Genomic DNA, 27,885 nt, shown 5'->3' on the forward strand with positions numbered 1-27,885 from the left:
AGTGTGTGAGTGTGTCCCAGTAAGTACCACATTGATATGCGTATGGTCCAGCGAAGCCAGTAAATGGAGAAAAAGATCACTGTGTGCACGTGGCGTGACATGGGTGCGCCTGCATCTTTTAACTTGGTTTTTTAGTTAACCACGTGGACCCCCGAGACCTGTCCAGCTGTCCTACTACAGTTGCCGACTTCGAATACAGGTAGGCTTTATGGGAAATACTAGCCTCCGTACCTAGTATTCGAGCTCAGGCAAAATATGATATTACTCCCTCAATTCCCTTCCGTTTATACTATCTCCATTTTATTTTATTTACAACGATTTGCGATAAAATAGAGAAAAAAAATATTTAATCGTTACAAATAATATAAAATTGAGGTAGTATATAAGCTCACATAATGTAAGAGTTTTTGCCTTTTGGATCAAATGATAAAATAATAAAAGATAGAAGGAGTAATAATAGACTTTAACCATCGATTTAACTTTTTGATTAATTTTGATCCTCTGACATGATATTAGCATTTAACTTGACACTGTGGTTATGTATCTAGCGCTATAATTCATTTTTGATTTAATAAATTTTTATAATACTAAGAATAAAATTTTATAATCTATGCCAAAATCAATTTCCGCTTTTAGAAACACACTTTTTCCATTTCATATTAGATGACACATTTTATTAGATACGTTTGTCAATGCATATTTTCTAATGCAAATATTCTTGATTATATACTAACAATTTTTAAAGAATTTTTATTGAGACAAATCTAATAAAATCCTATGTAACTATATTTTTTCTCAACACGAAATAAAAAACGAAGTCAAAGCAAGTTATTTAAATAGTGCACAAAATCAAACTGTGTTATCTAATTTAAAACGGAAAAAGTATAAGTGATGTAACCACCCTAAATATCTTCGTAAAACAACCCAAAAAAAAAATGGTGCTTGTAATATTAAAAAGTGTATTATTTATATCAAGACAATACTCTTTTTCGGGAGCATGTACCTTTTGTTTCTAAACTATATGACATATTTTTCTTTTTTTTTTAAAAAAAAAAATAATAAAGGAAAAAGCTAGTTTAAATTAAGGGAGAATGATGTTAACGTTTTTGTTTTATTGATCATATAGAGTAATACAATATACATATGAATAAATTTTTTTTATTGGTAATTCGCAATTTTGCATAGTGCATACTAATTCATGAAAATCGTACTTAAACGAAGAGAGAATTTGTGATACAAAATCATTTGCTTAAATATAGCTCTTTATTGCACCCCAAATCATACTCAATGTCATAGTGGCCTATTTTGTATCTATCAAATAGGCCAATAATATTATATTTGTGATTTTATAATAAAAACCTCCCACCCTCGATTTATATCTTACAGGCTTACAGCCCCCCCCCCCCCCCCCCCACCCTCACCCCCCTCCTTCCAACCTATCCACTCCATTCCCCATAAGCCCTTCAATAGGGAAGATAAAGTTGTAATATAAGCTGGCTCATGTTGATTTTTCATTGACGCGACCCTTGCAATGATCATACTAGTAGATTTCCTTAATAATTTTTTTTTTTTTGGTGAAGGTTAATAAATTTTAAATTTGCTAGATTGGTTAACGAGTGGATACATTAACAAATTAGTCATGTTCATGTTCATGTTCAACTCATGTCAATTTTTTAAAATGATGTCCATATACAATTCACTAATAGTCAGTATCCACACCACCATGCTCTCACAATCTCACGACTCGCGAATCTCACCCTTGCCAGGTGTAGGCGAGCGTGTGCCAAATCAGGCCATTTTCATCTCATGTCGCCCAAACCCACACCCAAGACCCAACTTTAGGGAGAAGTTTCCATTTTGTCATTTACAGTGAAAATAAACAAATAACACAATAACAACAGTTAACCATGCTTAACGGCAGGTGACAGGTCGTCTTCCTTCTCATGGGACCCAAACCTCACAAAATTCCATTTTTAATTAAAAATGACCAACACTTGCCATTTACCAATTCGACCTCCTCCCCTTCTTCACTCCCTCTCACCATCACAAAAACTTGTCCACCATTCTTTTATAAATAATACTTCTTCTTTCTTTCCCACCATTTTCCCTCAATTTCTCTATCTTCTCCTTTTTCACATACACTATTCTCGCTTCTCTTCATCTCCAGGTAAATCACGCGTCGATCAGTGTAATTATCGTTCAATTCTTTTACTTGAGTGTATAGTAATAGGTTTGAATTTTGCAGGATTCAAATGGCGGAGTTTCAATTCCAAAACGACGAGCTCGAGTTTGTTGATGATATCAACGATTTCACTAATTTTGACGGCGAGCTTTTAGCCTTTTCCGAGAGTTCTTCGCCGACAAGTAGCCTTTGCAACACCGACGATCCTTTCAATTCCGACGTCGAGGATTGCTTTGACGTCGTACGTTTTCTCTATTAATTATTTTTTATTTTTTTTTGTTTTCTTTATTACTCCTTTTGTTTCATTTTGATGTTCGGAATTGAACAACGTGCACAGTCAAAACGGTTTTTGTTTATGTAAGAATAATTGATTGAAAAATTGGTTGTTGGTGAAAAAATAGTGTGAAGGAAAGTCGAAAAGCGAAACGACGGCGTTAGAAGCGAAGAACGGGAAAGATATACAAGGAATACCGTGGGATAGGCTTAATTTTACGAGAGATAGATATCGTGAGACTCGGTTGAAGCAGTATAAGAATTTTGAAAGTCTTCCTTCTTCTCGAGAACATTTGGAAAAGGTCAGTTTTCTTATTTTGTTTAATTTCTGAGAATACTAATTTTTTTTTTTTTTTTTTTTTAGAAAATTTTAAGTTATTTGATTTTGCGGATTGAAACTGATTTGTTTTACTGATTTGACAGTTTAATTTGATTTACGACGTTTTAATTGATGCTGATTTTTAACAGAGTCACTGATATTTTGTAAATTGTAATTGATGCTGATTTATTCATTCAAAATTACTATTTTGAGTTTTTAGTTCTTGTTATTAATAGCCAAAAAAAAAATTAAAATCTGGAAATTACTAAAAAAAATTATACAGATTTTAGTTGTCATAGTTCAGAATTAATTTGATTTTTATAAGTATGACTAATTTAAATTCTTTTTAATATCGTGTAGAATTGTACTTTGAATAATTCAAAAGTAAGATCGAAAATGACAAGATACTGAATAGGCCCTGTTCTGAATTTTATGATTCATGTTTGTTGTTGTGCAATATGTAACAGGAATGCAAGCAAGTGAAGAGAAACCAATCCTTCTATGATTTTCAGTTTAATACAACACTTATCAAGTCCACAATTGTGCATTTTCAGGTAAAATTTATGCTTGTTTTCAGGTTGTTGCAAAATCCTAAGTAGTTTTGATGGAGAGATCACTTAAAGGGACCTTTGAGATTCAAGTGTAAGGTCGTCATATCTTTATATATTGGCCACAAGGAACAAATGTGAATTTCGGGATCATTTCTATAGTTGATGGAGTCTAGACTTCGAATTTGTTTATTTTAGCACTTGAGGACTCTATAAAAATTTGCAAATTAAAAAATTAAACATAATTTATACTCCGTAGTGAAGAGAAGAATTTAATTGAAAATTCATTTGACTTAAAAATTACCCTTTTTAATTTTCTTTTTATCAAGGGAGATTGTAAAGCCAATTATAGAACAAACAGATCTAAGAATTGAGAATGTCAATCTGATTTTTTTAAAAATATTTATATTATGTTGTTCTTTAATTGACATACAATCTTTCTCGAAAGAAGCAAGCAATTCTTAAAGGTATCTTTTGTCAAATGAATATCTAAACTAAATTCTATCCTTCCTAAAATCATTTCTTAAATTACTTTATATGCTACTCTAGAGTACTCAGTGTTGAAACTTGAAAGTATACATGACAAGTTGGAATATATTCTCCATCAAATATGGTAATGATTGTGAAAATTACTCTTTTTCTTTGCTGCTAATATATCAAAATTGACCAGTTTACATTTTGATTTGCAAGGTCCTTGATGTGGCTTTTCAGTTAAGGGTCCCAAGGAAACTCACTTAGCAAAGAGTGTCTAACACGAGTTTGTAGCCATGTGTCAGACACAACCATTTCATGAAAATTTTGCATGATTTTGGTCCAAAATAAAGTGTCTAATTGTCGTACCCATATCTGAGTGTCGAGTCTCTAAATAGGTATTTGGGGAAAAGAGTAACATTAGATGTTAAGATAGGGGGTTTGCTGCGTGTTTGAGGTCTCCTAGATCCAACTATCATGTGTTTCTTATAGAAGGATACACTAAAGAATTTCAGCTTTAGGCTTAAGATGGTATAATTGGCCTCTAGTTTGCTTGTTAAGACATTTGGTTATGACATTAAGCAAACAAACCTAACTATGGCCTAGATGAATTGTTATGTGGCTCAAATTTGACCAACCTCATTTTTCATCACATGTTAAATTTCTTGGCTTAAACAAATTGTTATGTGGCACTAATGACCAGCTTCATTTTGCTTCCCATGTCTATGTATTTTTCATGTTGTATCTGGTGGCAAAAACCATGTGGGTTGTATTTACTTCATCTTTTTGTGCAGATTATTGAAGATTTAATCATTACTATTGATTTGATGCTAAATACTCACAAAATATTCTAAATATAAAAGTTCGGTCATGTAAGGTACTATCTTGAGTGGATTTTGCTTTGTGGTGCTGTAATTTGTTATACTTGTAGTAATAAGGTATTATGTTGAGCATTATGTTATTTTCTGTAGTAGTGCTTATAAAGTTATGTTGTCTACTTAGTATAATACTCTGGTTAGTCTGGTAAAAAGCATCATATTGTTGCATGCAATACATTACAGGGGCGGATCTAGGGGGGGTTCAAGGGGGTTCATTGAACCCACAGATTTTTCGGAAAAAAATTATAAGTTTTAATTTTTTTTTTTTTTTAAAAAAAAAAGAAAAAAAGGGTTAAAACTAATTTATGTGAGATAAATAATCAAATGTTAAAGCCTGGCACATTGGTAAGGGAGTAATTGTTAGAGCATTGAATCTCCTCCTTAGGTCTTGGGTTCGATTCCTGTTGCCCTCATTTTATGTTTTTATTTTTTTCCGAGTTCTTCTGTTCTTTATGAGTTTGTGAGACCTCTTATTCCTCTACTCCTCTTAATTCTTAAATCTTTATTTAATGGTTAATCTCATTTTATGTTTTTATCTTTCTTTTTTGTAATTTTTTTCCGAGTTCTTCCGTTCTTCGTGAGCTTGTGAGACCTCTTATTCCTCTACTCCTCTTAATTCTTAAATCTTTATTTAATGGTTGATTTTATTAAAATTAGTGATAATTAGTTAATTACATACTAATTTTTTTAATTGGTTTTAATATATTGTTGAATACTTGAATTGTTGACAAATTGAATTGTAGAAACTTAGAATTTAAAATTTTTACTTGGTCTTTTAATTGATAATTAGAAGAAGTTTACATTGTTAAATTTGTGTTTATTGGGGGCTTGAGATTTTTTATTTTTATTTTTATGTGTAATATTGATTTTTTGCAATAGAAATATAGATTTATAGAAGTAGTAATGTATTAGCACGCTTTAATTTCAAACTATGAAAACTCGAAAAATGCTTTTGTAGGTTTTTTTTTTTTTTTTTTTTTTTTTTTTTTTTTTTTTTTTTTTTTTTTGTAAAATCCATCCATTTGTAATTTAAAAAAAAAATGAACTTATGTATTGAATATTTAGTTAATATATGATCATCATTTTTTTAAAAATTCCGAACCCACAGTTCGGAATTCCTGGATACGCCACTGATACATTAAGTGTCTGTTGTGGCATCTTGAAAGTTCATGTTTGGAGGTTGTAAAATATGTCACCCTTGTAGATAGAACAAAGAAAAAAAAAAGGCAGAAAGAGGAGGTTTGTAAGTCAGGAGGCTATGTTTGGTGTCTTTTACATTAGACATCAGAATAAAGCCCCTTTAGTTGTAGAACATGTTCATTTGTATAATTGTATTGTATATCTGCATATGAGTTATTTAAGCAAAACCTCAGATCATACTATCCTTGTGATATTAAAGAAATTAATAGAGTCTGAACATCTGAAGTCTGTCTATATATTACTGCTTCGAACTGGATTTACTATTAGTTGACCTTGGCCACTTTGCTTTTGGGTGTCATTTGATGTTTAAATTCTAATAATGTAAACAATTTAAAGTGGTGTTTACAACTCTATTGTTTTAATTAGCGTTATAATATTGCTTTAACCGCCTTGTGGCATTAGAATTTTAACTGTCTGTAACAGGATGGAGTTATATCTGAGCAGCTGGCGCTTAAAGGGTACGTTTCAATATGGTATGAGAGGATAAATATAATTCTGAACATGTTAGAAAATTAATGAAGCTTGCAATAATTGTTGACAACACGATAATTTTTTTATTTCTGTAATTTCTTTAATGCTATTACTTCCTGTTCAATATCTTGGGTGATTTTTTCTTATTTTTTATTTTTATAATAATCTTATTGCTTATATACTTTGTGGTGGATTGTAGTTTCTCATTATGTTCACCCTTCTGTCTGACTGTCTTTGCATATGTTAGTAGTTTTTTTTTCGTATTTTTTCACTCCTCTCTGCACAGTCCATATTTAAGCTGCCGATGGTTGGATGCTGACTGTTCATCATGATTCTGTCACCTTGTTTAAGTAAAAACTTCAATAGTTCTAACACACTTCCTGTGCCATGTCAATTGGCAAGATGGAGAATTAGCTAGTCCAATGTCTACTCCATTCTGGATTTTATTTTATGTCATTCTTAGTTGGCTTCCCATATCATCATGTAGCTGGTTGGTGTTGATAGGCTTACCTATTCCACTTGATCTGAGATTGTAGAGGTGCTTACATAACAGAATTTACTAGGTTAGAAATGCCAGAGAGAGTGATGAGTGCATCAATCGGAGTTTTTGAGTGTAGTGATCTCATTCCTGGTACTTGTAAAAAGCTTATGATTCATTTATTAAGTTGGTGTGAGAATTTGGTGGTGGTTACTAACTCTTCGAAATCTGTTTTGTGGCTGCAGTTGAGGAATTTGTTGTGGGCGACATCAAAGCATGACGTTTATCTGATGCAGAACTCCTCTGTTATGCACTGGTCTGCTCTACGTAAGAAAAGTGAAGAAGTGATTAATGTGGCTAAACCAATTGTGCCAACAACGGTGAGTCATAAGTGTCCTCATCTGTTGCAAGTATGAAAGCTTTGCATGGCAGCATCTTTTTTTATAGTTATGTCACTTATCTGACAGTATTAGTTTCACGATACATCACAGAAATGCACTCGATCTCTTCCTCAGCCCTTGTCAAGAGTGCAGATTAGCACTATGTGCGTGAAGGATAATCTCTTGGTGGCTGGTGGTTTCCATGGGGAGCTCATTTGCAAGGTATGTGTTGGGATTTGCTAAGATAATATTTTATATGCTTGTGATATACTTGATATTCATATCCTATATTCACACCACCACGCAGTTGGCGGATGTTTTCACCAAGGCATTAGGCAAGTCACAATTCGATCATTTGATTCGCAAGTTGGGCATCTTCTCACCAAGTGCTCCAACTTGAGGGGGGGTGTTGGGATTTGCTAAGATAATATTTTATATGCTTGTGATATACTTGATATTCATATCCTCTATATATTTGGTTAGTTACCTTTATTATAGGATATTGATGATATTATTTGATTGATGTGCATCTTAAGATCATGGTGAGATCTTAGGAGCAGTAGCTTGTACGATATAAATATATCAATGAAAGAATGTATGGGCAAGCTTTTAAGCCCTTCTCCAAAACTTTACAGTATGTGACTTTAATTTTTTGTTCTGTTCACTCCAGTGTTGATAACTTGTTTGGCTTACATGTTATTGTCACTCTCTGGTTGCAGTACTTAAATCAGCCGGAGGTGGAATTCAGTACAAAAGTAACGACAGAGGAGAATGCTATTACTAATGCAGTTGATATATGCCAAAGCCCTAGTGGTTCAGAATGGATTATAGCTGGCAACAATGATGCTCAAGTTAGAGTTTTTGATGCTGCGAATTTCATTTGCATTAATCATTTCTGCTTTCCTTGGTCTGTGAATGTGAGTACGAACTGCCTCATGGTCATGGCTTCTATGTTGGAAAGCAGCCCAACTTTTCAATATTGCTGATGATTTGTGAGATATGTGCTGATTTCTTATCTTTGCTTTGTTTGTAGAACACCTCAATGAGTCCTGATGGCAAGGTAATGGCTGTCCTTGGTGACAGTGCAGAGTGTTTGGTATCCGAATCTCATACGGGGAAAGTCGTCGGTACACTCAAAGGGCACGTGGATTATTCATTTGCTTCTGCTTGGCACCCTGATGGACGAATCTTGGCCACCGGAAACCAAGACACAACTTGCAGACTCTGGGATATCAGGAACATGTCACAATCCCTTGAGGTACTTAAGGGAAGAATGGGCGCCATAAGAGCACTGAAATTCACTTCAGACGGCCGGTTTATGGCCATGGCTGAGCCAGCTGACTTCGTCCATATCTTCGATACACAATCTGGATATGAGGAGGCACAAGAAATCGACCTGTTTGGAGAGATTGCAGGGATTTCTTTCAGCCCTGACACTGAAGCACTGTTTGTCGGAGTTGCTGATCGCACTTACGGTAGTGTGCTAGAGTTTAACAGGAGACGTCATAATAAATACTTGGAGGCCATATTTTAGGAAATGAGCTTCTTGCAAACTGCAAACGACCTGTTGTTTTTTCCACGAGTGAGATGCAAATATTTGGACATAATAGTTGAAAGCTCTTTCTTTTTTGGTGTATTTTGAACTGTGGAGGCATTATTTTTAGAGGTTGATGCCGATGCCTCGGAAGTCATCTAGCAATTTTGCTAATTAGGGAGCCTTTTTTCTCCCAATTAGCGTCAATGTAAAGAACACTCTATATTAGGGATGTTTTTTAAATTTTGTTCGTCTTGTGTATTAGTAAGTACTTTATATGCTTTCATGTAAATTTTATATACTGTATTTATTTATTATTACTCGTAACTATAATTTTGGTCCGCATTTGAGCATTTTCTAGTCAATAATATGGATACTGACTTGTAGTGCAACAGCCCAATGACTCAATGAGGGGAATTACGACACTTTCAGATTAAAGTAAAATGTGTCACTCTTAATCTTAATTGGAGAGAATGAGATAAGTTTGGTGTATATGGTAAGCTTTATTGAATAAAATGGCTTACTTTTGGGCTAAATATAGGATTATGAAGCTTCTAGTTGAATAAAGAAATCTAACACTGTAACTATTTTATCTGGATAAGGTCTAAGGAGGCCTCTTTGAGTATTATGACACTTATTTTCTTGTACGTTCTCCATTTATAGTAATGAAATAATCATAAAATGACCCCATAAGGCCATAAATCAAAATATGATATGGAGTACTACACATTTTAGGCATTAATTAGGAATGTTATTTTATGTTATCTAGATTTTATTTAAGGGATTTTAGTAATTTTCAAGTGTTTGAAGATTTTAATGATGAAAGCCAAAATTCAATTATTATTTTTTTTTTACCTTGGAATAGATTTTGTAGATTTTGGTTTTTACAAAAAATAATTTGGATATTATTAAAGAGATTGAAAAATTATAGGTGTTTAATGTATCAATCAATATATTAAAAACATATGTTAATAAATTAATTGATCAGTTTCATTGTATATATAATCATCAGTGTATTAATTGTTAAAGTTGTATAAAGTCAAAAATGTTACAATTACTTATATATTGGAAACAAAGAAAGTGTATGTCCAAGGATAAATAACCATAGCACACTGAAAATAGAGGAAGATTGATCAATATATAGGCGGGCTATTGCACAAATCACCAATTAATTTTCATGTGAAATCCTATTAAAATTGTACTTTATCCGTCTCTATTTATATGCTTATTTTTTTATTATTATGTGAGTAATAAATGTTAGAAATAAACATGTATATAAGAGACGGAGAGAGTATATGGTTAACAATTTATTCCTTCATGTAATATTATCTTTATGAATTTATTGCATGATTGACTATTGTCAAATTTGTTCCTTGAGTTATTGAGTGTCTTAATTATTTTTTGAATAGTCTTGAGTGTCTTAGTCAAGTAAGTGAATTCATGAGATATATATCTAGTGAGTATATATGTTACATCATAATCTTTAACCTTTATCATGTTAACGTGTTACATTCAAATGTATAAGATCTTTTCATTTGGGAAATGACATTGAAATTTTTACATTTGTCTTTGTCTTATATAGAAATGTAGCTAACAATGTTCAAGAAAGCTTACTATAATCAAATGTTTCAATTTAAGCAACAGGCGAGTTGATGCGGTAATCATAATTTTAATTTTGTTTGTCAAACCGACCAAATTTATTCCATATTTAATTTGGATTTGAAATTTTATATATTTTGACAGCATTTAAAAACATAACCTTAATTACTAAGATTAATTTTAACAAGTGTCATCAACACTAAAGGTCTAGACAAAGGCTAATTCAAAATGTAGTTAGTCGATTTTAGTTGGGTTGCACTATTGTTCAATCAATCAATCAATCGTGTACATGACATTAAAATTAATTATGATTACTTACGCGTCCGAAATTAATAATCGTAAATCGTAATAATAGCTTGTGATTGATATTTTAAACTACTCTTAAAAAATTGTTTAGACGGAACTGTACCAACTATCTGAAAAATTTAAAATGTTAATAAACTAAGTGATTCATACCCTGCACATCGTATTTGAGTTAAACTATTTTGAATTTCCTACATTCTTATCTAGAATGTCCATAAAAACGTTTTTACAGTGGACATAAAACACACTTGGTCCATGACTCCACAAGTCCACATTATATATACTTCCTCTGTTTTTTATACTTGCAACATACCTTTTATCACGCTTATCGATAAGGTGATTAAACTAGGTAAACGAATGAATTAAGCTATGAAATTTAAACCGTAGCAACTTATCCCTTTCTTCTTATAGGTGTTAAAATTTTGTAAATTAATTTATCCGTTTACCTAATCTAATATCTTCCTTAACATGCGTGCTAAAGAGATGTGTTATAACTAAATAAAAACGGAGGAAGTATATAAAGCTCGAAAGACAGTTGCTCATATACTTCATATAAAATCAATAATAATAAATTTAGAGAATTTTATAACGTGTGCTCATAGGCATATAATTCAAAAATCAAATGAAAATATTCCACAATTTACTTTAAAAAATAAGGAACTTAATTTCTCTTTACATTTCACCATTTACATCATTTACTCAATATAGTCTAAAACAAACATACATGTTAGTTATCATCTCGAAATAGTTAGCCAAACCTACATGTTAGACTCTAGTTATCATCTACTCAAATCACTAGATTCACTACCATGTTGAATATATCAAATATATACAAGTTCAGCATCCTCCTCCTTGTTCTTCTTTAAAATGAGAATACCCATCCAGACGATTCGATCTTTTTGATCTAGCAGTTGTGGGCTAGGCATTTAGAGATGTTAAAAAATCTATATTTTCAGATACCTTCATCGGACTCAATTTGAATTCCAAACCTCAAGAATTTAAGGTAAGAACCTTATCAAGTACGGAGTATTGGCTATCATTAGACATACAATTGATTACGACAAGTTGACAAGTGAGCCAAGAGGCCCAATACATTTCCAAGTTGCCAAAATGCCAACATATGAACATACAGTCATATATACAAAAACAAGATTAGCTATAATTGTGGGATACATAATGCGTACTGTGTAATTTCAAATTTGTTGGACTTGCTCTAGGCCCATGGATGTCAATTACCCCAAACAAGTCCTTAGGATTTTTACGAATTTTTTTTTTTTTTTTTTAAAGAAGTCCTTAGGATTTAGGAAGCTTTAAACACTAAGGATCTATTCACTTCAGCTTAATTTCAGTTCAGTTCAGCTTCAATCAGTTTCAGTTCAGTTCCTAATTTCCTTCTCTCATAAAATATTCATTTCAGCTTTATTCAGTTCATCTCATTTTAATTCAGTTCAATTAATGTGAATAGCCCCTAAATACAAAGTATAAATAAGGACCAGATTAGGACTCTAGGAGTCCATCCGCCTTCAAGCTCTAGCTCTCCACCAATCAAACTACTATTTTATACTTTGTATATGACTAAAAGGTTTGTTTTCTTTATTTTAACTTACTTGAACGAACTTAAAAATTATAAGAAATTATTTAGAATATTACAGAGTAAACATTTTATCTTTTGATTGCTCATTGGCTCATTGCACAAAATAAACCTCCTTTAATATTTTGAAAGATTTTGTTTACGCTCTTTTTCTGAACGTAAAAATCTTGGCAGGCTTTTGTTTCCACAAAAACAATTCCAATGTCGGCCCAAAATAATGCATGTATGAGAAAGCCCAAACTAAGATAAGAATTATTGACCAGATTGACAACTAACACTTAATAAAATGGCAAATGGCAATTGCTCGTGATGGATCTCAGTTTAGACACTAGAGAAGTCTCTAAGCTGGGACCCTTTTTTCTTTAAATTCATTATCTACAATTAGACTTGTAAAATATCGATCAGATTAAAAACCTAATTTGCAATCGACGTAAAAGTAGAGGTGTCAAAAGTACACCCAATCCGACCCGGTCCGAAAATTATTCGATTCGGATTTGGACTCGCGTGGACATAACAATTTAGTATGACTTAACTTTAGAAATTTACCCGATCCAACCTGATCATATCAGATCCGATCCGATCATTAGAATTGACACCCCTAGTAAAAGTATTAGATTTTGATAATATAAAATAAAAAATGGTGACCCGAAACCTTATATGAATCTCAAATTTATCTTAACCTCATGGGGAAAAGAAGAACATGTTCTTACTTCACCCCAACAATTTGTAACATTATAGTTGCACCCGTAGCTAAAAAAATACAGATAGAATGACGATTGTAGGCTTTGTAGCTAAAGTTGGGCACGAACCTTGAATAGTAGGCCCATGTGCCATGACAATGTGCCTCGTGCTTAAGAGGGTCGTACCTATAATGGGCCAAAAAATAGTTGTGTTGTGTCGGGCTTATACTAGTCTTTCATAAACGGAGTCCATGCATAGTTTCACATATTGTGCCATGTCTAATTATTGATGGCTACACCCCCCTTTAGCCAAAACTGCCTACACTCCCCACCACCCTCCGCGCGAAATTACCATATAGCCCCTACTTTCCCCACTAACCACATTTACTGCAATTACCCTACAAAAAAAAAATGTATATCATTACTTGCAATTTTCATTTTCTCTCTCCATTTTCTCTTTCATCAAAACTTCAATAATTTGCAAAATTTCTGGAAGAAATCTCAAAATTAAGTACAACAATCAAGAAAAATGTCTGATATAAGGACGAAATTGTGCTAGATTATGCAAAACAACAACGAAAGTGACGCACAATCGTAAATTCGTTTGTTCATTTTTTGAAAATAAAATACACACCCTAAGTTTTCTTAATCTTTTTGCGATTTTAATTTCCAGGAAAAAAGAAGATACATTAAATGTGCAAAATGAATCGTTGTAAGTAATACAGTGTAATTTTACTAAACATTGGTAAAAAAAAACAAGTAGAATGACGTATTAATGTGTTTAATTTTTTTTTTTTTTTTTTTTTGAGTGAATTATGATCTTCAAGAGAGTAAAGAAGACAATATAATTCTAGAGAAATGTAACTGTTATTTACTTGATTTGAAAGTGTTTATTTGATTAATCACTTACATTATGGAGTTATGTAATCCTTAATTGATTTTTTTTAAAATATGTGTATAAACGGAGATGGCGATAATATTTCTATTTAATCAAGAGTAAATAAAATACAAAATGAGCGCTAATGTCGAGTGGTCCTGCTGAAAATGAAATGTTTCCAATACTAATGTATAATGATCATTTATAACTTACTAAATGTTCATATGCACTTCTCTACTCTTGGTTTCTATTTTCATAAATATACATGTTTGTAGTTGTACATTTATATGTATAACAATGTTCATTTTATCGTAACCTTATGAACATATATAAATTGGTTCATGTGCAAATAATGAGCCTGTGCAAATATATTAATGTGATTCTTTTTCCATTTATGTGCAAGTCATTATAACTAAGGATAATGAACATTTAGATTTTATAAAATAAATGATCAATCATCACAATTAGTTTATATTGAAAATTACTTTTCGATAAATGTTCATTTTCATTTAGATAGATGTTCATTATGATATTAGTATATGATCATTTACATTATTACCTTAGATCTACTAGGGTTCAGGCTTAAGAGATGATTATTCTAGTTTTGTTTATGATCATTCACATATTAATGAATGTTTACTGGTATCTAAACATATGCTCATTTGAATTTAAATACGTACATGTTCATTCTCATATTAAAGATATCCACATAGACTACAATAAAATATGTTTTAACCATATTAAATTAATATATGCTCATGAGCGTCATTTAAATATCATACTACATACATTTTAACTCTAATATTGATAGATTTTTTATTCGAATTTGATACATAAATTGGAAATGTGTATATTCATACATATATTATGTATGTTCAATCACATGTTAAAAAATGTTCAAAAATAAATAACCTGTAGTTCATTCGTCATAAACCTTTGATGATTCTATTTTAAAATATAAGATAATCTTATGGTATTTCATCCACATATAATATCAATTCATATTAAGCTGTATTTTGACATACATAATTATTATTAATGGTCATTTACATATTAATAGATATTCATTTGGAATTTTGGATTTTGATATATGTTCTTTTTCATATTAATAAATGATCATTTAGAATTTAATACATGTTCATTTAGATTTTATACGTTTTCATTCTCATATTGAAAGATTTTCGTATCTTTATAGTGTGTTCATATCTGAATTCGTAATTGTTATTCATGCATAAATAATGTTCAATTTTGAATCTTAGATTAAATCACGTACGTTTGTTTGGAATGTGTTGTTATTATTATTTTTCAAAAAAAAAAACTTGATCGATCTCTTATTGCACAGGATAATCAAGTATGGAACCGAAGTTGAAGGCAACATACATATTGTGACCAGATTATAGCACTAGGCGAAAATATCAATTGGCCACCGGTTCAAAACCCCCCTATGCCACCGGCTTTGAACCGGTGGTCAGTTGGGGGGTGGCAATACTCGGTTGAAAAGGCCACCGGTTCAAAACCGGTGGCAAAATTAAGTATTGCCACCGGTTAACCGGTGGCAATAGTCGTTCCCGCAATATTTTTTTTTTTGTTTTAACAACTATTGCCACCGGTTAACCGGTGGCAATGAACATATATATATATATATATATATATATATATATATATATATATATATATATATATATATATATATATATATATATATATATATTTGTTTTTTTATTACTTGAAATATAACTGAACATAAATCAAAAAAAAAATGACAGCATCTAAATATAAATCGAACAATATCATTCAATTTAATCGAAAAATTACAACATTTAATTAAAAAAAATAATTTCCAATATAATCCAACAATTATTACATCAAATAAATCAGTAAAAAATTACAATATAAATCATAAAAAATTACAACATCAAAATCACAAAAACCCCATACAACATCTAAATCAAAATCTTGATTCTTCACTTTCACATCCAAATCAATATACCTGCATCAATTAAAACAAAAATATAAATTGAATAATAAAAAAAAAAAGAACACTAATCTCGGAATTAAAAAAAAAACAGAAGACTAATCAGTTTAAATTAAGCTGATGAAAAAAAAAAACAAACACTAATCTCGGAATTAAAAAAAAAAAAAAAAAAGAACACTAATCAGTTTTTTAAAACCCAGAAAAAAAATCCAAAAAAAAAAAAAAACGATAAATATCCTAAAAAAAACACAGAAATCATAAATTATTAAAACTAAAAAAAAAAATTGCGAAAAAAAAAACCCAAAAATCATGCATGTACCTATAAACTGTCGAAAATCAATCACAATTAAACCCAAATCAATCAAACCCGGCAAATCAATTAACCCCAAAACTTTCGAAAATCAATTAAACCCAGAAATTTCGAAAATCAATTAAACCCAGAAATTTCGAAAATCAATTAAACCCAGAAATTTCGAAAATCAATTTCGAACAATATTACAACAATCAAATCCATAAAAATCAAGGCATTTACCTGTAGACCCATAAACATGCACAAATCAAGGCGAAAAGTGGTGTTGATGATGTAGATCTGTCGGTGTTGTTGATGTTGGTGTTGCTGGTGTGGTGGTGGCGTGGTGGTGATTTCGTGGGTTGATGGTGGCGAAGGAGGAGAACGGAGGAGAGAGGACGAGAGGGAACAGAGAGGGAGAGAAGGAGAGAGAGAGATCGAGAGAAGGAGAAAGAGAAGGAGGAGAGGGAAGAGATGAGAGAGAAAGAGAAGGAGGAGAGGATGAAGGAGAAGAGGGGAGAGGGGAGAGGGGATCGGAGTTGAGGCCGAAAGAGAAGGAGGAGATCAGAGGTGGATGTTTGGTTGAGGAGAGAGGATGGAGAGAGGAGAGAGGATGGAGGAAACGGCTGGGAGAAGAAATGGTAGGGTTTGGGTATATAAAGGGCCGGTTTTTTTTTTTTTTTTTAATATACTAAGTTATTGCCACCGGTTCAAAACCGGTGGCCAATGAGCGTTGTATTTTTCAATTTTTCTACTAGTGTAGTTTTCATGGAAAACACACAAATATATATATATATATATATATATATATATATATATATTTGTCTTATAACTATAGAAATTAAATTTATTTTATATTGGAAATTATTTTTTAACAACATTTGATTTACATAAATAGAATTCTAAGACGTATGTATTTGCATACATCTTATTATTATAAAACTTACACATAACTCTTGAAATGAACATTTGATGATACAAAAATGAACATCTGTTGAAACACGAATAAACAAAAATGAACGTCGGATGATGCAATACTTCTTATAATAAAAATGATTTGAACACAGTAATCCTTATAAATAAGTTTGCTCTCATCTTTATTTTTATAGAAAATTCTTAAAATTCAATTTAGAAAATATATTAATTTGAACAAAAACTCCCTGTTATAAAAATGAAATCTAATGATATATAAATGAACATTTACCAATACAGAAATGAACATATTATGAAAATTTACAGGAAATTCATAAATAAAAACGGGCGGGGGCGGGACACGCGCTGAAGCTTGGGGGGTGCAGGCAGTGTTCCCTGCCGTGGGTTGTAGGTAAAAATTTGTATGCCATGTCTGGTCATGTTGTGCCAACGGGCCCTTTATAATTTTAAATTTTTTCTCTAAATTGGTCACTAATAAGTAGGTCAACATCCGGATGTTGGCCTGATGTCATGCTGGTATTAGGTTCACAACAATTTTATAAATGAAGTCTATGCACATCACATAGCTCATTACCCATGCACTGCACATGGCTCATTAGCGTGCACTTGTGTCATATTGGGCTTGTGACAAACTCGTGCCTAGTTGGGCATGTTGTGCCTAATTGGTTGTCATGTCGACCTAGCTCCTATTCATCTCTAATTGTAGAAAAATAAGGGGTGTTTCATCATAGGGTAGAATTTTTATCGGTATATATAATTATAAAAAGTTTTTTCTTTATTTATCCTACCTATATCATAAATAAAACTTCATACACAAAACAATTGTATATACAACCAATAATATCATCCTCAAGGTGAACTGCTATTTGACGCCCGCTAATTACTCAAAACGCCCGCAAAATTACAACGAAATTACCACTCTACCCTTGAACCACTCTACCCTAATCCATTCTCTTCAACTCCCTTCAAACCAAAAAAACAAAAAACCACCACCACTTTCACCAACACCCAACCCCCTTACCACCACCACCACAAGCACCCAAAAACACCACCGGAGAACCTCCAAGATGCCGAGGACGAAGAACGTCGGACGGTCGAGGGAGGAAGACGGCGTGCCGGAGGAGCAGGTTCGGTTTTTTTTTTAACGCTTGACCGAATCGCCCAAAATAGGCGGTTTACCCATGGTCAAATGGCTCAAGATATCCGGTTTGACCATGGTCAAACCGCCCAGTGAAAACGGTTGACCGTGGTCAAACCGGATTCCCTGGGCGGTTTGACCGTGGTCGAAACGGATTTCATGGGCGTTTTAACCATGGTCAAACCGCCCAGGAAATCCGGTTTGGCCACGGTCAACCGTTTTCACTGGGCGGTTTGACCATGGTCAAACCGGATATCTTGAGCGGTTTGAGCACTGGAATTTAAATTATTATTTTTTTTTAATTTAAATTTATACTAATAATATATTTGTTTATTAATTGTTTAGATTAATTTTAATATTTGTTTAGTAAAAAAAAAATATTTATTTGAAGTTCACGTTTTATGTATAATTTAAAAAAATATTAATTATATATATTTGTTTAATTTAAGTTCACGTTTTATGTATAAGAAATTAAATAATATGTTCGTATATGTTTAGCTTTATTAATTATATGTTTAGGAAAAAAATGATATTGTATATGTTTGTTTTTTTATATGTGTAGCTTTATTAAATTTATGTTTAGAAATAAAATAATGTATTTGTGTATTTGAATTTTAAAATAATTAGGTGTATGTTTAGATAATAAACTAATATAGTTTTATATTTTACGTTGAGTTTAATTAATATATTTGGTAAATTTTAGTTTATATATTAATAGCATTATATTTAGGAAATTAGATAAAAAAAAGTAATTGCATTTATATTTCTATATATATTAAATTTATTGAATCGTATACCAATTACATTTATTAATTAAATGACAGCCACGAAACATGAGGAGGTAAAACATCGAGTTCACACATGTCGAAGGATCAGGTCCTCGACATACACGATCTCGAGGTGTTGATGCTTCTGTTAGGAGGGAGAGGGCAGCTTCTCGAGCGGCGGATGATGACATGTACGATTATGATCCTGATCATGACTACATGGAGGATGCCTCGACTTCCGCAGGAGGCGAGCACGAGGAGGCGCCATCAGGGGTTTTCGTCATGCAAGGTAGAGGAGGGAGGTTTGTGGCTTCTAGTAGTGCGAGTACGAGCACTGGCCGTACTCGTAGGTCTCGTGCTGCTCGAGACGCGGATACTACTTGGCTTGTTCAGGAGGCGATGCCGGGGGGTCCAGTTGATGGGAGTCTTATTCCCAGCTACGCGGCTCATATTGCGTCACGTATTTGGGTCGGACAGGATCGTGAGCCGTTGAGGTGCCACAGTAGGATTCAGTGGTGCAAGTCGCTGCAGGAGTGGGAGACAGAGTTGAGTGCTGATTTACGTGAGCGCGTTAGTGTCACTGGACTACGACACTTGCCGTCTATCATGCATTCCCACATTGATTGGCCTCTGATCTCTGCGTTCGTTGAACGGTGGCAGCCGGATACGAACACTTTTCACCTCCCTTTTGGTGAGATGACCATCATGCTACACGACGTCGCTTACATTCTTGGGATCCCCGTTGACGGGGACTTGGTGGACATGGTCAGCGACAGTGCGTCTCTCCAGGCTGATTTTCAGGAGTTGCTGGGGTTGAGTAGGGATGAGCTGTTGGTGAAACCAAGAGCAGTTTGGGAAAACGGTGCTGTTGCGGTGACTACCATTTATGAGCGGTGCAAGTTGTTGGATCGGGTTCCCGACGTTCAGTTCATGGCTTTCTTTGTTACACTCTTCGGTAGCACCTTGGTCACGTGCAGGGTCTTACGGCAACTTGGTCACGTGCAGGGGATACCGCTCCCTGGTTTTGTCCCTGACGAGGCGTATAGACCTGCTAATGTCCGGTCGTACAGCGTCACTTTTCGGGGTCAGGTCTTATGGAAGAAGTTCGGTCCTGGGAGCTGCTGTCTCGGCTTGCATGTCCATCCACCTCTACTAGATGAGATTCCCACATGCTCACCTGACTATTTGCCATGGTTTTTTACGTACTCCCATCCTCGGCTTATCTGCGATACTGCGGAACTAGCCCCTCCGGCAGTTCCAGAGAGGACGAACACTGATTACGTAAGTATTTTATGAAGTGCATCATTGTATTATTTTATTATTGTACAAAATATTATACGTTATGATTATTTGCTTTGTATTTTGCAGTGGATGGGTCGTTCCATGCATGTGATTCGGCGATTCATTGTAGACACGGGCGGTGAGGTCACCCCAACAGTGGTTGAGGCCCAGGAGCTTATTGCGGCGTGGGATGCAATGATGAGAATGTAATAGAATTTAATGTAATTTTTAATTATAACTAAAATTGTAATTAAAAACTAATTAAAACTGGAATTTAAATTGCGTTTTTAATTACAAGTAGAATTTCTATTAATATTATGCCATGTTGCTATCCTACTTGCATATCGTTGGTCCCAATCTTGGACGCTAAATTCACGAACGTCATACCAAAATCCGGCTATTGGGGGAACAGGGAAATTAGGAGACATTTGCAACCGCACGTAGTGATAGTTCCCCACCGTTAGTAGTGCAAGCTCCCTACTCGGGCCCGTGGAAGTGGACGGGGCACTCCACGGTAACACAGTGATGCATGGATACACACCTACACCATCAATGCATGTACCGAATAACATAATGACAGCGTTGAACAGATTTGCGATCGGGAACAAGTCTTGAAACACTGCCATCCAATGGTCGCCTGTGCACCTACCACCAGTCCACGTGATACGACGAACCTCATTTTCCAATTGATCACCGTAAATGTGAGAGTAGACGTTAGGATGCCTGGTTATCTCATTCGCAATCACAGTCCTGGCCAATATCCATTCCTCCTGGTTACCCCAAAAGAATTCTGCAACACAACGAAATCCGCAGTTGCCATCACCGATAGGGTCTACCCATCCTTCCAAATACGGCAACATGACATTTGGAAACCAATCGACGTACAAAAACTCGTCGATGTTCATCTGATTACCTGTAAATACATCATCAACGCATTAATTACAATTCGCCATTCATTACGTAATGTACAAAAATATTAATAATAATAACAATTTATACCAGGTGGCGTCCTCATGTTTACAGATTCATTTGATATTCCACGACCGGAGCTGGATGTAGAACGACCCCTGCTTCTACCACGACTTCGCCCACGAGCACGACCACGACTACGACTGCTCGGAATGTGCTCGAACCCACTTGCATCCCGTCTAGTAGACGAAGACCACTGCTGGCCTTGTGGTCGACCCCTGGTTGTCTCGTTTATCTCAGGTTCTTCGTAATCTCCTTCTTCAGGGTGAAGCTCCGCAAACAACACTCGGTTCACACTCCGCACAAAACCGGGGTCGCGTTGTAGAACCTCATCAACTAGGGATCTAAATTGTGCAGTGTCCTGTTCCGACTCATCAGCAAAAGTATGAATGCCTACACCATCCCCAATGACGAGAGTTTTCCAAAAAGGATGGACCTGATCCAAATATAAACCCGTGCCACCCTGAATCGAGGTATATATGGTACAAGCACATGGTAGGCCGTGTGTCATCAACAACGCACAACCACATCGCTCGTACACATCATCAGATAACTCTCTCATCCTGGTCACCTCATGCTTCAGAATTTTGAGACCGTGGAAGGACATATGGCCACTGAGATTGTGCAACGGCATGCCCCTATACTCCACTCCAATTCGTCGTCTGGAGTCCTCCAAATGATGACGAATTCCAATAAGCAGACCCTCTGTGGCGCGGTGCACACGACTGAATATTGAATCCAACGACCCTCTGGAACTACCGAGCCATTGTTTAAGCACAGAATGTTGGCTCTCCACCCTACACGTGTTCACGTTGCCAAAGTGCAACACCTGATTCGTCCATGCCAAGATAAACTTCTCCTTGTGTACAAGCCAAGTTTTTTCCACATAATCCACAACGGTACGCCATGATCTTCCCCAAGTATCCCTCATTTGACGCAACTCAAATTCATACTCAGCCTCAGTTGTTGCATTCATGAGTTTTGACCACCTCCCATTTCTAAATTTCTCAGCTAACACCATATCTTTCTTACACAAATGATATACCTTGGCCAACACATCTTTGTTGATATGCCATCTACATAACAAGTGAGCTGTGTCTGGGAATACCTCTTTCACCGCCTTCAACAGTCCCAACTCTCGATCAGTTAGAATCGCAGTAGGAGTCACTTCAAAACCCATATACAGCTTCAATTTCTCCAACACCCACTTGTAACTCTCATAAGACTCTATCTTCATTAAAGCATACCCGATCAAAAAGTTTTGGTTTGTCGGTGTGACCCCAACAATCTCGAAGAACGCCATGTTGTACCTGTTTGTCTTGTATGTGGAATCCATCCCTATGACATGTGGATAAGTCCGCAACATATTCGCCATCTCTGGATGTGCCATAAAGGCATGGGTGACAACACGTGTGTCGGGGTCAGCAGCTACCCAACTAACGTACTTGTGCTCGTTGGCCAAGTGAAGAAACTGGTTTACGACATCTCTCCCTTCACTATCATCAACCCTTAAACGACTTCTGAAATTATAGATGTGCCTCATGTTAGGGTTCTCATTGGGATACGCATCTTTCACAGCTGCCATTATGTTACTAGGTTTTGCACATGCTGAACTCATTTGTCGAACCAATTGCTTCGCAGCCGGACTTAAACCACTCACTTGTCTATGACCCTCTCGATAAACCATCATAGGGTGGTTGTGCATGCCATGCAAACCAGATACAGGAATTATTTGCCACCCAAGATCATCTACCACACATGTGATCTTGATCCGAAAAGGACATTTGATACCCTTTCTTTTTGTGTTTTTTCGTACAGCATTCTCCATATCCCTGTCTTCGGCTGTATTTCTATGGGCACGATCGCACTTCAGATACTTGACCGGCCGACCATCTCGTTGTGTCTTATACGAAGACTTTGTAAGGAAAAAGCCGCAACCAATAGAGATGTTTTGAGCCCATTCAAAGGCCTCTTCAAAAGTTGGGAACATCGTTGACGTTATAAAGACTGCACTGTAGTCAACTCCATCACCCCCATAATCCGGCAATGACGCCTAAACAAAGAAATAACATGAAATTTAGCATAATAACCATGATAATAATGGAAATAAAAAACATAATAATCACAACAATGATCACAACTTAATTCTACTTATCATAAAAATAACAATAATAGTAGTAGAAATAATAACAATAATAATAGAAATAATAATAATAAAAATATTAGAAATAATAATAATAATAATAGTAATAATAATAATAGTAATAATAATAATAATAGAAATAATAATAATAGAAATAATAATAATAATAATAATAGTAATTAAAGCAAAGATTTTTTTTTAAAAAAAAAATACAAAACCGCCCTAGAAAACCGGTTTGACCATGGTCAAAACGCCCAGGAAAAGCGGTTTGACCATGGTCAAAACGCCCAGAAAAAGCGGTTTGACCATGGTCAAACCGCCTAGAAAACCCGTTTTGACCACGGTAAACCGGTTGTCCTAGGCGGTTTGACCATGGTCAAATCGCTTTTCCTGGGCGTTTTGACCATGGTCAAACGGTTTTTTCGGGCGGTTTTGTACATTTTCGGCGAGAAAAATTAAAAATTTACCTCACCAAGTGGGTCCGGCGGGGTGGACACCCTGCTTTCCGCCTCCGACATGTAACCGGGTGGCGATAGTGGTGGTGCTGGTGGTGGTGGCGGCGGTGGTGGTGGTGGTGGTGGTGGTGATAGTGGTGGTAGTGGTGTTGGGTGTTGGTGGTGCTGGCGGTGGTGTTGATGCTGGTAACCGTGGCGGTGTTCGGTGGTGGTAGAGTTTACTTTAGCTCGGTTTTGAGAGTTAGAGTTATGAAAGGGATGGAAGATAACAAATAGAGTTGAAGAGGGTAAGAAATAGAGTCAAGGGTAATATCGTAATTATTTTGTAATTTTGCGGGCGTTTTGAGTAATTTGTGGGCGTTAAATAACAACCCCCTTCTCAAGTGACTTCTTTTCAAAGATTAGGAGTATCATTTTAAGTTGCATTCATATACATTAACTAGTCACACCTCAATTCAAGTATGAGTTCTCCTTTACACATAAGCCAATTCGTATTGGTATGTTATGAAAAGCATGCTCATGGCTTGAAATATAAAGATTTGCCTTATTAGAGAGACATGGCCTACCAAATCAAGCAAACAAATCTTGAGGTGTAGTGATAAGGAAACGACCAACACTTTTCGTCAAAACTCTAGGCCCCTCTACTCGATTTCATTTTGAACAATAATTTGTCAGGCTTCAATTCCTTCTATACTTTTCTAGCTTAGCTAGCCTTCTAAATACTTCATTAAATAATGTATCTTACACTATCCGAGTCAAAGGGGAACATTGTTGTTTAACCTTCCAAGTCCACCTTAATTTGAAATTCATGTAATGTATGTAACTATGCTATGATTTTTTTCTTAAGACCTTTCCACCGACAATTTATAAATAAGAGTTCATGTTGATGTATTTACGAATCACTTGTAAACAAATTTGTTATGGTATAATATGACTTATATAATAAATCCATTGATCGATGCCTTAAAAATAAGAGTTTAACAAAATCAGGCCAATTACTATAGGTCAAGTTCAGTTCAATTGAAACCTTATACGTCTTATCTGCGAAGGAAATTGCACACTTACCACTCTAAGCTAAGCTATTAGCTATGTCATAGTTTGGTTAACAAAAAAAAAAAAAAATGCATATGATCAAGTAGAAAAGGCAACATAAAAAAATTATCAAAGTTGTTGATTGTCAAATTTAATTGCACCTTAACTCATCATCTCTCGTTCAGTCTGTCTTCATTCCTAAAGTAAGTGTACCATTTCTCGTTGTTTAACAGGTAAACAATCTGTATTACTGTATTAGATCTAGGGGTAGCAATTCGGGTCAATAGGTCGGGTTCGGATCAGATTTCGGGTCGATTTTGGATTATGCTTAGAAACAATCAAAAATAGTGTAAAAACTTAATATTATTACGAAATATGATATTTTGGTCAAATTCGGGTTATTCGGGTTCGGATCGGGTCGGGTTCGGGTTTCTCTCAGTGACTTCAGGTCGGGTTCGTTCGGGCTATTGGGTCGGGTCAGGGATTGCCAGATCTAATAAACCTTATTTTTATACAAAAAAGGTACGGACTATGGAGTACTCGTAATACAATATACTCGTAAAATATATTTGTATATAACAGGAAAGAGTACTAAAACGCCTACAAGAAAACAAATAAAAGTAACCTGAATAAAGATAGTACAACAAACGAACAAAACAAAGGGAGAGAGAAAAGTGGCAGGAGTTTATGACACAAATTAAATAGTTTACATTAGATTAGATATTAAGATGCTAAGTACTGCATTAAGCAGAAATTTGTCCTGTATTAATGTTTGATTTAATTAATTAAACTTTGCTAGATACGAGGATTTGATGGGTGCAGGGTGCATTTTGGTGGCTTTAATGCCAGGTTCAAAGCACCTATTCGAGTTAAGATTCGCATGTATGTTTAAGCCGCAAAATCTACAAGTACTCCGTAATGGAATCCCTGTTATATAAGGCACGATATTCCTCCGCTCTCAAATAGTCGTATTGTAATCTTTTCAAACAACACATGTACGTTAAATTATACATGTTTATATTGATATAAGTCATGAGATCAGAGTTTAATTTATCGTCAATGTCGAGTTGACAACCATAGCTAGAAACAATAGTGTTTCATTGAGGGAACAAAAGACCAATTTTTTAAAAATGAGGTGGTTGTTTAAGTGTTCAAAATGTTTACTCAAAAAGTCATAATGAGAAACTGGTTGTGCTCTCATCGTGAATATCATGTATGTATTTGGTTCAATTACCCCCCCCCCCCCCCCAATAATACTATGTATAAGTGTTTGTTTGGTTAAGTATTACGGAGTAGAAATTACTGTAAAATGTAAATAATACTATGTATAAGTTCCACTTATTTCAGGTTTAATAAGTTTAGTTAAGTTCTATAAATTTAGATTAGATAAGTTTAGGATAAATAAGTTCTCATTAAGGTTACCCAAGTACAAATTAAACTAAAATAAGTTTTAGTAAGGTCTAATTAATTCAATTAAGTTCAGTAAGTGAAAATTAGGTGAATGATTATACCCTAAACTCGTATTGTAAAAAATTGAGATTCTTAGAGCTTTTGCCACCCAAACATCCTCCAACTTTTATCACAATTTTTTGAAAATTAAGTTTCAATGTATTTGATGTAAGGCAAGCAAAAACTAAGAAAATTCAGTTGAAAAGTTTGTAGAGGGTTGGACATAGGCATGGTTCATCGTGAACTTGACATGACCTGATTATCGGCTCAACAAGGCATTAGAAGCCACTAGTTTGGCATGTTGAATAAACCCATTTTGCCCTCAAAACACATAATAATGAAACCATCTTTCACTAAAAGTTGAAGTATATCCTACCAATAATACATATAGTGTCCCACAATAATATAAGTTGAGAGAATTAAACATTTTATAGGAAGCCAAACCTCCTATTGTTATATGATTTTGAGATGAAATCTCGTTTGATCATGTGAAGTGGGCTCTCCCTTGATTGCGGGACGATCACTTACTAGTTATAGATGTTAGTTTAAATTAAACCCCTCAATTCAAACCCTTAAGTACATAAAAATAGAAGGAAAATTGTACACGAAATAAGGAGTATTTTTTCAAAAAGAAAATCGCATCAGCTAGCTCTCCAAAATCCAAATTACAAAAAACTCACTTTCAATCTGTCCCACCATTCCCTAGCAAATCTACAATCCAAATTATGAAATCACATTCACATATTACAACAAATCTGCAATTAGCGTGTTTAAAATACAAGTATATAATTATCCCAAATTTTATTCAAAACTACTCTTTCTTTAAAAAAAAAAAAAAAAAAAAAAAAAAAGAGGGTGAACATAAAAAATACTACTTTTTGTGAAATTGAAGATTACCTTTTGTCGAATTTGAAATTTCAAATCAAACAACCAAATTAGAAAGAAAGAAAAAACTAATTGAAACCCTAAAAGCAATAATTTTGTAGCACTGAAGATTGGACAAATAACTACTGGTCTGATTTTGGTCCATTCGGTATAATTAAATTCCTAATTCTAATTCTAATTCTAATTGGTTGTGCACTTGTGCATACGTACCCCTACTTATATACGAAGTAAAGTGTATAATTAATTACATGATTATTGAAATTGCATCTTAAATATGAGAAACAATCAATGTTAGCATTGATAAATGCTAGGAAGAGAAGGCACACACATGATGTGCAATAAATCAGATTGATCATTATTGTGTACATCTTATTAAGAAGCTAACTCCTATTCTCAATCAATTTTAAGATGAAGGTTGAACTGTTGAAGCAATTCGTGGTTCCTGGAGGCGTATGTATGATGGTGCATACGTTTCATTAAAAAAAAAAGGGCGGAATGAACCTACTATAAAAATGTAATGAACATATAGTTACAGTGAAAAGAACACACACTATTAAAATGTAATGAGTATATATTTAGACCGAAAAGAACATGCTATTAAAATGTAATGAACATATACTTGGAGTGAAAGAATATACTGCTAAATAATGTTTTTTATCTCCATGTTCTTTGATTGTGATTATAACATACTTTTATTTGTGACATAATGTTCATTATTTATTTTGAAATGTTCTTTGAATTTTGTCTTTATATTATGATGGTTAAATAAAAATAATGTTTATTCC

General features: G+C 34.2%; 2 protein-coding genes and 2 long non-coding RNA genes across 4 annotated transcripts; 2 read left to right on the forward strand and 2 right to left on the reverse strand.

The window, feature by feature from the left end:
* Nucleotides 1-2,023: 2,023 nt before the first annotated feature.
* Nucleotides 2,024-9,067, forward strand: LOC145586499 (putative WD repeat-containing protein C2A9.03). The gene is made up of 8 exons (XM_081643343.1): nucleotides 2,024-2,167; nucleotides 2,246-2,423; nucleotides 2,584-2,757; nucleotides 3,242-3,328; nucleotides 7,066-7,200; nucleotides 7,312-7,422; nucleotides 7,920-8,117; nucleotides 8,234-9,067. The coding sequence occupies exons 2-8, from the start codon at nucleotides 2,253-2,255 to the stop codon at nucleotides 8,732-8,734; spliced, it is 1,377 nt and encodes a 458-aa protein (XP_081499469.1). The 5' UTR covers nucleotides 2,024-2,167; nucleotides 2,246-2,252; the 3' UTR covers nucleotides 8,735-9,067.
* A 6,487-nt stretch (nucleotides 9,068-15,554) lies between these two features.
* Nucleotides 15,555-16,810, reverse strand: LOC145585282 (uncharacterized). The gene is made up of 2 exons (XR_014100622.1): nucleotides 16,292-16,810; nucleotides 15,555-15,774 (listed from the first exon to the last, which is right to left on the reverse strand). It is a non-coding gene; the product is annotated as an uncharacterized LOC145585282 (long non-coding RNA).
* Nucleotides 16,811-19,942: 3,132 nt separating this feature from the next.
* On the forward strand, nucleotides 19,943-20,503 carry LOC145585283 (uncharacterized). The gene is made up of 2 exons (XR_014100623.1): nucleotides 19,943-20,167; nucleotides 20,255-20,503. It is a non-coding gene; the product is annotated as an uncharacterized LOC145585283 (long non-coding RNA).
* Nucleotides 20,501-23,821, reverse strand: LOC145584287 (PKS-NRPS hybrid synthetase cheA-like). The gene is made up of 4 exons (XM_081641159.1): nucleotides 23,747-23,821; nucleotides 21,167-23,189; nucleotides 20,626-21,080; nucleotides 20,501-20,533 (listed from the first exon to the last, which is right to left on the reverse strand). Exons 1-4 carry the CDS (start codon nucleotides 23,795-23,797, stop codon nucleotides 20,501-20,503), a joined length of 2,562 nt encoding a protein of 853 aa, XP_081497285.1. The 5' UTR covers nucleotides 23,798-23,821.
* Between the last annotated feature and the right edge of the window lie 4,064 nt (nucleotides 23,822-27,885).

This window comes from Chenopodium album, chromosome 16, assembly GCF_948465745.1.
Source record: "Chenopodium album chromosome 16, dcCheAlbu1.1, whole genome shotgun sequence".
NCBI classification, from domain to species: domain Eukaryota; kingdom Viridiplantae; phylum Streptophyta; class Magnoliopsida; order Caryophyllales; family Amaranthaceae; genus Chenopodium; species Chenopodium album.

Coding starts and splice junctions, on each gene's coding strand:
- LOC145586499 (XM_081643343.1), top strand. CDS start 2,253: ATGGCGGAGTTTCAATTCCAAAACGACGAGCTCGAGTTTGTTGATGAT. Junction 7,201..7,311: donor AACCAATTGTGCCAACAACG/GTGAGTCATAAG, acceptor GATACATCACAG/AAATGCACTCGATCTCTTCC. Junction 8,118..8,233: donor GCTTTCCTTGGTCTGTGAAT/GTGAGTACGAAC, acceptor CTTTGTTTGTAG/AACACCTCAATGAGTCCTGA.
- LOC145584287 (XM_081641159.1), bottom strand. CDS start 23,797: ATGTCGGAGGCGGAAAGCAGGGTGTCCACCCCGCCGGACCCACTTGGT. Junction 21,081..21,166: donor AAACATGAGGACGCCACCTG/GTATAAATTGTT, acceptor ATGTATTTACAG/GTAATCAGATGAACATCGAC. Junction 20,534..20,625: donor GGGAGCTTGCACTACTAACG/GTGGGGAACTAT, acceptor TCGTGAATTTAG/CGTCCAAGATTGGGACCAAC.